This window comes from Zingiber officinale, chromosome 2A (genome assembly GCF_018446385.1).
Source record: "Zingiber officinale cultivar Zhangliang chromosome 2A, Zo_v1.1, whole genome shotgun sequence".
Taxonomy (NCBI): Eukaryota; Viridiplantae; Streptophyta; class Magnoliopsida; order Zingiberales; family Zingiberaceae; genus Zingiber; species Zingiber officinale.
The window spans coordinates 86,693,382-86,703,408 of record NC_055988.1 but is presented as its reverse complement, the minus strand read 5'-3'; the positions used below and the strand labels follow the sequence as shown (position 1 = coordinate 86,703,408).

At 40.3% G+C, this 10,027-nt stretch overlaps 2 protein-coding genes across 3 annotated transcripts; both read right to left on the bottom strand.

The window, feature by feature from the left end:
* Positions 1-554: 554 nt before the first annotated feature.
* On the bottom strand, positions 555-4,930 carry LOC122039762. Its single transcript, XM_042599217.1, has 8 exons — positions 4,416-4,930; positions 4,208-4,320; positions 3,863-4,051; positions 2,945-3,310; positions 2,281-2,846; positions 2,079-2,190; positions 1,623-1,703; positions 555-836 (listed from the first exon to the last, which is right to left on the bottom strand). The coding sequence occupies exons 1-8, from the start codon at positions 4,477-4,479 to the stop codon at positions 753-755; spliced, it is 1,575 nt and encodes a 524-aa protein (XP_042455151.1). The 5' UTR covers positions 4,480-4,930; the 3' UTR covers positions 555-752.
* A 3,356-nt stretch (positions 4,931-8,286) lies between these two features.
* On the bottom strand, positions 8,287-9,780 carry LOC122039761. 2 transcript variants are annotated; one of them, XM_042599215.1, is made up of 3 exons: positions 9,615-9,780; positions 8,807-9,019; positions 8,287-8,738 (listed from the first exon to the last, which is right to left on the bottom strand). In XM_042599215.1, the coding sequence occupies exons 2-3, from the start codon at positions 8,913-8,915 to the stop codon at positions 8,428-8,430; spliced, it is 420 nt and encodes a 139-aa protein (XP_042455149.1). In that variant the 5' UTR covers positions 8,916-9,019; positions 9,615-9,780; the 3' UTR covers positions 8,287-8,427. The 2 variants fall into 2 exon arrangements, with proteins under 2 accessions (XP_042455149.1, XP_042455150.1); XM_042599216.1 differs by lacking the exon at positions 9,615-9,780 and having other exon boundaries at positions 8,807-9,158.
* Positions 9,781-10,027: the final 247 nt, after the last annotated feature.

Genomic DNA, 10,027 nt, shown 5'->3' with positions numbered 1-10,027 from the left:
CTTTGATTTATCTTTCATGGAACCGCTCTTCACCACCACACCAGAGGCATTCAAGATTAATTATGTATCTACCGTTTGAATCTATGCACTATAGAACATTTTCCTCATGTGAAATAAAAAAGCTTAGAAATTGACAACTAAGTGAAAAACCGATTGCGCTTCTAAATTTATCCAATAAGCAAAAGGGAGGAAGACAGCCCATCTAGGGAGAAAGACTGCCCACTTTCCGAATTAGTTAAGGCTATAAGGGTTTGAATATCTTGATTTTATATATATATATATATATATATATATATATATAGCCCATCTAGGGAGAAAGACTGCCCACTTTCCGAATTAGTTAAGGCTATAAGGGTTTGAATATCTTGATTTTATATATATATATATATATTAGTGTCTTCCTTTCTCTCAATTCCTTTTGGTTGCACATACTTTCTCTGAGAACTTGAACAGAAACACATTTCCATAGCAAGTTAGGGATTCAAACAAATACAAAGGCATTCCACATAAACAATAACACGATCACTGAATAAATTACAGGAACATAGGGCAAGAATTAGAACCGTGGCACTGCCATTTTTATTGGAGGTGCTGTAGAGATTGTGGGTTTTGAAATAAGCCTTACAAATAAATGAAATGGGAATGACAGTTTTACGACTTGTCGAACATCAGAAAAGGGATTAATCCTACTGTAAATTATGTGAGTTGGGTTTCACCAAGAACTCTGTTGATGCGACAAGATGCAGTTGCTTCTATGAGATGGGTTCTGAGTGTGAGAAGTTTGCTGAGTGTTTTGTGCAGGCAAATGGTCCTACTTCTTGAGTTTTGCGTTTCACCTGTTGAAAACGACGAGTAGAATATTCAATGCAAAGATTATGAAACATCTAATGTGAAGACATAAGTTGCTTGAAAGAAAAAAATAGAAGCATTGAAGATTTTCCACTTCAAAAACATGAGGTGGAGTTGGAACTTGTAAGGATTTTGATTACTTTTTTTCCTTGAAACAAATCCATTCACCTATTGATGGAAACTCAAAGAACATGTCTATTATGTTAAAGGAGGATTCTGGACCTGAGACCTTGACAATGATTTCTGAAGTCCTTACTGACTTATAAGAAGGATTTCCAAGATGTGTTTTCAACTTCATTATAAAGTCTCCACAAAATAATCTTCAAAAATCCATATTTGCGTAACATTGGACTTGCTGAAGGGTAAGTTATAGTTCTCTGGACAGGTATTAAAATGTCGGTAATTGGTTAACTAATTACCTTTCCTATGGACATTTCCCTCCACCATTATTCTAAAGCTGGGCATATCTCAAACATAAAAGATTATCCATTAATAATATTTAAATTAATTAAATTAAACTAGTGTTCTCTCTACCCTTTGCATCTTCCGTTCTAATAGATTCAACTCTACTAGGCTATCTCACCTATGGATATTTCCCTACTTCATGCAAATATCCTGGCTTTGTTCAATTGTGGGTAGAAGCAAATCTAATTGAGAGACTAAGCTTCATGGATGAGATGTACATAATAAAAAAAAAAAGCATGCCATACAATGATCTGAAGTGAATAATCTATATTCACCAGACATTTCCATGCTAAGAAAATGGGACATACCGGTGACCATGGGCCTGGTTCAGAAAGAGTCTTGTCAGGTGGAGAATTTTGTACGGGACCTGTCTTCAACTCTAATATATCCTGTTGATATTGATTACTGATTAGTTAGTGCTTGCAGTAATGCGTTAAAGAAGAACTTTCTGGAATAATGCTATTCAATAAGAACACAATGTACATAAATGCTTCATCTTCAAAAAGATATAGCATGTTCAATAAATAAAATAATAGAGTAAATCAGAAATAGACACAATATAACATAGCAATAGCTCTCTCAAATCATATCCTTCATACAGCTTTGTTATGATGTTAAATTAAGCATTAATATTAATAAATAATTTCAGGAACGTATCATGCATCTATAAATTCAAGCAAAACAAACAAACAGATTTATTTTAAACGTGTATGTATATGTTCATGTTTATACTAGAGAACACGTTTAAAAATAGAAGATATCACCTCCCCAAATGTCTCAATTTCAGCTAACCACTCCTCACTAAATGGGACTGCATTCAGTTTCAGATGGCAGATATCTTGCTTCCCTTTATCCTTCTGTTCATTTTCACTGCCACTGCACAGAATTTTCCCAAACAATGGTGCATCTGCTTATCAATTTACAATGGAACAAGCAGAAAGGAACTTGGCTAATATCAATACTTACTTTTGCAACAAGGATTCCACTTCTTTTGAGTTGATATGATCCTCATTAACACACTCAATATTATGATCTTGAACTTCACAGCTCGCTGAAGGTGAAGTTAGAGAATCCTCCGAAGTACTAGTCAATCTAAAAGATGAATAATTTGTACCACAATTTTCTGTTTCAGCAGGCATGTCAGGCTTTTGAGACGGAGAATCAAGCATTTCTGAATTGCTAATCATATCACAATCAGAGTCAGGCACAGTGCTGGATCTCAAATACGATCTGCTTTCATGTTCATTGCCTGTATCTAGAGCTAAAGAACCATCTGCTTCAGAACTGCTAGATTTAGACAAAGTCAAAGATGCTCTAGTAGCTGACAAAGAAGGAAAATCAACTACTCTATCTGAGAGGACAAGCTCTGGATCTTGATTTATGTGTAAATTCCCAGCTGCCAGTTCATCCTCTCCTGAAATGGCATCTGTAACAAATTGTGCATATGCTGGTGATGATTGTTTGGCCTTGTTATCTTCTGTGGAAAGACGTTCATCTATCTGAGTTTCATTTAGTACCCCAAGAGAGCCTGCCTGAGATGCATTTTCAGAAGATTCAAACTCAATCACAATTTTTTTTGGTCAGTGGGAATGTATGATTCATATTCTCATGGACATTAACTTTAAAATACCTTGGCTATTTTGGCTCCATCAACCAAAGGGTTGTCATCAAGAATTGTGTTGCTTGCATAAGCCACTTCCTTAACTATATCCACCTTAGCTGTTGAAATGTTCTCTCTCCTTGATGGATGCAGTGCATTTCCATTAGATGTGAGTAAAGAGCTAGTTGCGAAAGAATTCTCCATTTTGCTTGCTATTGTAGTTCCAGCAAAAGATCTTGGGGCAACAGAACCATTAATTGATTTTTCCTTAGCAGATGCAGGCAAAATCTTCAATCCATCCACTGATGTTACGTTCATTGTTTTTCCATGTGGAATAGTAGGTCTGAACGGATGAACAGTTCTTTGAGATTGGCTACCAGATCGAGGAACCTTTCCCTGTAAAATTAATTATTCATCTCAGAGAATAGATAAGATTGGGAAAAATAATACTGCCCACCTAGACAGCTGATTTTCATCTACATGGCTAAACATGTATACAGAAGAAAGGGCAAGTATTAGTCCTCTTAATTTTAATGGGTAAAGAATGATCTGGGTAACCAGAAGATCAAACTGAGATGAGTTACTTCTAGTGATGTCAGAATATCAAGTATAAAAAATATCACCTAAAGGTAGCCTCCTTTTCTATGGACTTGGAACCAACTTAAACGAAGCATAAAAATAAGCACACTCCTACACGCCCTTTTGATGTACTTGAAACTAACAATAGACAAATATCAACATATACACTCAGAAAACACAACAGGGGTTGGGAGTTATCTTTGTCGATAATGTGTTTCCATTCAAACAAGCCTGTCTAATCCTGTGATCCAATTATCAAATGGCACCTTAATTAAATTAGAGTGACCTTGAACATTTCAAACCCTCATGCATCCAATATGCAATGATTACAAATTTTGTAGCAACTTCACTATTAATTATATGTTATACCTTCTGAAAAAATCCTAGTGATGGAGAAGGCATCCGCAACCCAGATAGTTTTGCATGTAAAACAGCATCTCCATAAACTTTTTTAGGAAGTGATGAAGATCCATTAGCAGAGATAGAAGAAATGGCTGTTCCCTTCACCACTTTAGAAATTGATGAACTTTCAGTTGCACCTTTATTTATTCGTGGAACCTGAAAAGTATAAAATCTTGTCTCAAAGAATCTACACTTTGATCAATGGATACAAAGATAAATTGAATGGAGATAATACTATTGCTAAGATAATGTTGTAACTTGGTGTCAAGATTCAATGTAAAAAAAAGGCAGTTGAAATATTTTTCTCCTCACCAACGGTCTAGAACAATCAATTGCAGAAGGTTTCATTGATAGAGAACAGGCAGATTGTTTTCTGGTGTTTGATTGAAAACACCTCATTTGAAGGGTACGCTCCTCCATGTTAACTGCAAATTTAGAATAGAAGGCTAAGCATGGTCAATGAGTTACATTATTCTACATGGCAAACTTCACAATACCTTCTTGACAAAAGAAAATGTACCTGCATTGACACTTGTATTGGAATTAAAGTTCCTCACAGAAGGGATGGCATCCCTAGAGGTCATTGGAATAGAAGCAGTATGTGACTTTGCAGGCACGAGCTTTGGAATTTTGGATGTAGGATTTGCAGCATTTGTGTTTGCAATTCTCTTTTGCGTATAACAAAGTTAAGTCTACAATCAAGTGATTGCTTATTCAATTTTATGAAAATATGACTTATGGAGATAATTGTAGTAGAAATCTCTGTTGCATGAATGAAACCATGAATCCCAGATCATAAAAGAGCAATCTTATCTTTGCATCAAGGCAGAAGTGGCAAAAGGATATGAAGATGGAGTTGCTAATCTAGATGCGACTCTTCCAATGATCTTGCTTGAGGATTTGGTTCCTTCAGCCTAGATGTTGCTGTTAGGACCAAAAGTAGCTAGAGGGGGGGGTGAATAGCTCGTCGCGTTCGCTCGGTGCTCGGCGCTGCTTGTTTCTTCAAGAATATGCAGCGGAAAATACAGAAACAAATACAACAACGCTAACACGGTTGGTTTACTTGATATCCACCTCACAAGAGGTGACTAGTCCAAGGATCTACACCACGCACGCACCCTCCACTATGAAAACACTCCTTTTCGGTAACTACCGAGGGCGGAGAAGCCCTACAAGACTCTCAGTACAAGAAGAAAGGAAAGGGAAACAAAATACAAGCTTACAAGCTTACAATGAGTACAAAACCCTAACCCTAGCTTCTCTTCTTGCCTTTGATCCGCCTCTTGACTTGGAAAGCTTCCAAGATCCTTCAAGAACTGGCGATCTGATCTTAGAGCTGTGGAGGAGCTGGCGAGTAACTGGAGTGAATCGGAGAAGTTACCACGAACGCTGCAGCTATAAACGACGCCAACGGTCGGATCCCGATCGATCCGAATGTTCCCAATCGATCGGGAGGCTTGGATCGATCCACGGATCGATCCAGCGCCTACGCGCATAAGCGCTGGATCGATCCACGGATCGATCCAGCACTCTTGCTTCCCAATCGATCCAGCGATCGATTGGGACATCTGATCGATCCACGGATCGATCCGGCGCTCGTCTTGGGGCGGTGCGGATCGATCCATCGATCGATCCAGAGCTGGATCGATCCACGGATCGATCCGACTCGGTTTTGTCCAAAACCAAGTCCCAAATATCCAAACCAACATCCGGTCAACCTTGACTGTTGGTATGTCATGCCTAGCATCTAGTCACCCTCGACTGCTAGGACTCCCTTACCAAGTGTCCGGTCAACCTTTGACCCACTTGACTTTTCTTGCCAAGTATCCGGTCAATCCTTTGACCTACTTGGACTTTTCTTTCATGCCAAGTATCCAATCAATCCTTCGACCTACTTGGACTTCCCAACACCGGATGTCCGATCATCCTCGATCCATCCGGATTTTCCCGGCTTCACTCACGGGACTTTCACCTAGCTTCACTCACTAGGGTTTTCCATCCGCCTAGCTTCACCACTAGGACTTTCACCGCTTCACTCACGTGATTTCCATCCGCCCAGCTTCACCACTAGACTTCCTTCCACTGGTTTCACTCACGGGACTTTCTTCCGGCTTCACTCACCGGACTTTTCTTACCGGCTTCACTCACCGGGACTTTCATTTTGCCTAACATCCTAGTTAGGACTTCCGATCAAGTATCCAATCAACCTTGACCTACTTGACTATTCTTCAATCAATATCTTATTGTCAAACATCTAAACCCAAACCAAGACTCAGCTTGGTTACCCAGGTCAACCTTGACCTGAGGGATATTGCACCAACAATCTCCCCCTTTTTGATGTTTGACAATACCACAATAACACTTACAATCCCATATGTAAGTTAGGCTAATCCCATAGCCTCCTTCTTCATGCCACTAGGTAATGAAAGCATAAATTAAGCTCTTCATTCTCCCCCTAAGAGGGCAAACTCCCTCTAGGTAATGAAAGCCTAACTTACTCCCTTTCATGAGTCCTTTCATTCTCCCCCTATGACCTTCCCATAGGTAATGAAGGACTAAGCTCTTCATTCTCCCCCTATCAGGGCACACTCCCTCTAGGTAATGGAAGTCTAACCTACTCCCTCATTAGGCCTTTCAACTCCATTTGTCAAGACTCCCCTGAAGAGTTGTTCATCGTTGTTCACAACATCACTCGTTGTGATCAACACGATAATGAAGGTCCCATACCCTTCATTTATCCTTAACTTCTCCCTCAATGTAGACAACTACTCAACCTTGAGCATTATCTACCACTTGAATATCCACTTGAAATAATGAGGATATCCACTCCCCATTTCTCCCCATTTCAAGTTTAAATGCTCAACCTTGAGCAAGTTCACAACAGAAGGTTAACCACCTTCCAAGGTTCATGAAAAATAATTTTCATGTCTTTAAAGAGTCCCTCCCCCTAAAGACATGGTGGTAACTTCTGTCATTGCACCAACAATGACTTGGAATCCCTAAACCTTTAGGAAACCCAAATTTAGAAGTTTTGAGGTTCACGTATCAAAATTTGAAACAACCTCAACCTAAACTTCTACTTAGTCTTCGTTAACCAATCCATCCTTGTTTTCAACATGAAAACACCCTTTGTATGTATACAAATGTATTTAAGGAGTTTGGAATGGTTACCTAGACTAAAATAGGTTCAAAGATGCTGAAATCAGGCCTTCCCAGCCAAAATCAGCAACTTGGATCGATTGGAGTTGGGTTCTAATCGATTGAACCTTTCTGAATCGATCCACGGATCGATTCAGACTCCCTGGATCGATCAGCTGATCGATCCAGCGAGCTTCTGCTCGCGGGAATCGATCCATGGATCGATTCGGGCACTCCAATCGATCCATGGATCGATCAGAGCTCTGATAGTTGCTGAAATTCCATTTCAGTCAACTTCAGAAACCCCTAGAAAATTCTACAAAAATCCAAAAATCATGAAATTTCGTGTAGACATTATTTAGGGCATACTTAATCGATCGGATCCCGATCGATCCGAATGTTCCCAATCGATCGGGGAGGCTTTGGATCGATCCACGGATCGATCCAGAGCGCCTCTGTGCTCTAGAAACGCTCCTGGATCGATCCACGGATCGATCCAGCGCTTATCGCGCGAAGCAGCCGCGTCCCAATCGATCCACTGATCGATTGGGACATCTGGATCGATCCACGGATCGATCCGAGCCGTCAGAAGTCCGGATCGATCCACCGATCGATCGAGCTCGGATCGATCCACGGATCGATCCAGACTTGGTTTTGTCCAAAACCAAGTCCCAAATATCGAAACCAACATCCGGTCAACCTCGACTGTTGGTATGTCATGCCTAGCATCTAGTCACTCCCTCGACTGCTAGGACTCCCTTACCAAGTGTCCGGTCAATCCTGACCCACTTGGACTTTTCTCTGCATGCATCCGGCCAATCCTTCGACCTACTTGGACTTTTCTTTCATGCCAAGTATCCAATCAATCCTTTGACCTACTTGACTTCCCAAACCGGATGTCCGATCATCCTTGATCCATCTGGATTTTCCCTTGCCTGGCTTCACTCACCAGGACTTTCACCTAGCTTCACTCACTAGGGTTTTCCATCTGCCTAGCTTCACTCACTAGGACTTTCACCTGGCTTCACTCACCAGGATTTCCATCTGCCTAGCTTCACTCACTAGGACTTCCTTCTGCCTGGCTTCACTCACCAGGACTTTTCTTCTGCCTGGCTTCACTCACCAGGACTTTATTCTGCCTGGCTTCACTCACCAGGACTTTTCTTCTGCCTGGCTTCACTCACCAGGACTTTCATTTTGCCTAACATCCCAGTTAGGACTTCCCAGTCAAGTATCCAGTCAACCTTGACCTACTTGACTCTTCTTCAATCAATATCTTATTGTCAAACATCTAAACCCAAACCAAGACTCAGCTTGGTTACCCAGGTCAACCTTGACCTGAGGGATATTGCACCAACAGTTGCAAATATAATGGCTTAGAGGGAGTTGAACCCTCACAGTATTAGGAACGAAATGCAACTTATATCTTGAAAAACAATAACCTTTACCTCTTGCAGTTCTTCCCAAATTGAACCATTTAACTTGCTATGTAGATTCTCTGCTTTAAATTGTATGTTGTTTTTGCTTGCAGAAAGTGCATCCATTTTGCCATAGAACTTCTGGTGGTCAACAGCATTGACGGGAGTTCTATCATGGAGTCCTCCTAGTAGTGGTGACATCTGTCCATTGACCACAGAAAGAACCTTCTCCTTCGACCTCAAGGAAGATCCACTAAGGACACACAGCTCCAATGGATTGAGCACACCTATTAATACAGTGAATTATTCAGAGAACTCAACAAGTAGCTTGTCAGACGATTTTGATTAAAAAAACCTTCTTCAGTGAAAAATGCTGGGTTCCAAGCTAAGCTTTTCCTCAAGTTAACACCATTATCCTTTTTGCTCCTCTTCTGTGTTGTTCCCAATTTAGAAAAAGTTGACATGTCCAAACTGTCTTCTTCAATAGAGGATAAATTCTCCTTGTCCAAATGTTTGGGTGATTGACAATAGTGGTTTAGATCAACCTTATAATCCAGTAATCCTACATCTGATAAGATGAAGTCACAAGCAAAATTCAAATTTCATTGCATACCCATTCTATCTTAAAAGGAAGAAAAACGAGCAACCAGAGTGAGTTTAGAGCATTGATATGAAATTATAAGCAGCTGACTATTCCCAAGTGCCTCAGAGAGTAGCTGAGCAATACAAACCCGGAAAGCATGAAAGAAATGCCTAAAACAGGATTACTCAAAATAACTATTGACTCCAAGAGACTATTAGCCAGAATTCAGAAGGAGGAAAAAACTTAGAAATAAAAATTTTTAGATTCTAGCGACAGATTATACGCAGGACATCTAGAAAGGATTTTTTTTTTCTGCGTATAATCTGTCGCTAGAATCTAGAAAATGAGCTGACAACATCGGAAAGAAAGGATTTTTTTTCTGACTAGACAAGCAACCTCAGTGATCAGCTTTTCACTTCACATAGAAAAACCGTTTAAATCACAGATTGAACAACGCCAAATATAGAAGGAACACCGTAAAGCTTCGAATTAACATCTAGGTCACAATAACAGGGAAAAAATCATGAATTTATCTGGATAAGAAACCCTAATTTGCGAAGTGTGACTAAAGGAACTCAACTGATAATGAGCCAGGACTTGCCACCGGCGGCGGCACCGATGACTCGACGTCTTCCTCCGCCGCGGTAAAGGACGGATCGGGGGGATTCGAGAGTGAGCCCATCTCATCTTCGGCTCCGAGATGCTATCTCGATCTCGATTCCGCTGCGGCCGTCTTCCGTGTTTGTTTGGAGGGCGGACTCGAGCGGGAAAATATAATTTAAAGATTTGGAAATCCGGTTTACTTACCAGACCGGGTTGGGTTTCGGTTTGGGTCCATTCAACCTCTTATTGGTAATTGCACTTATTCCAACCGACTGATCCACGGAAAATTTTGACTGACAGATAATAAAGAAACGGTTCACGGAAGTTCGAATTTTAAACGGCCGTAATTAAGTTGGTAAAATATTCATTTCACATGTAGTTAGTTAAAAT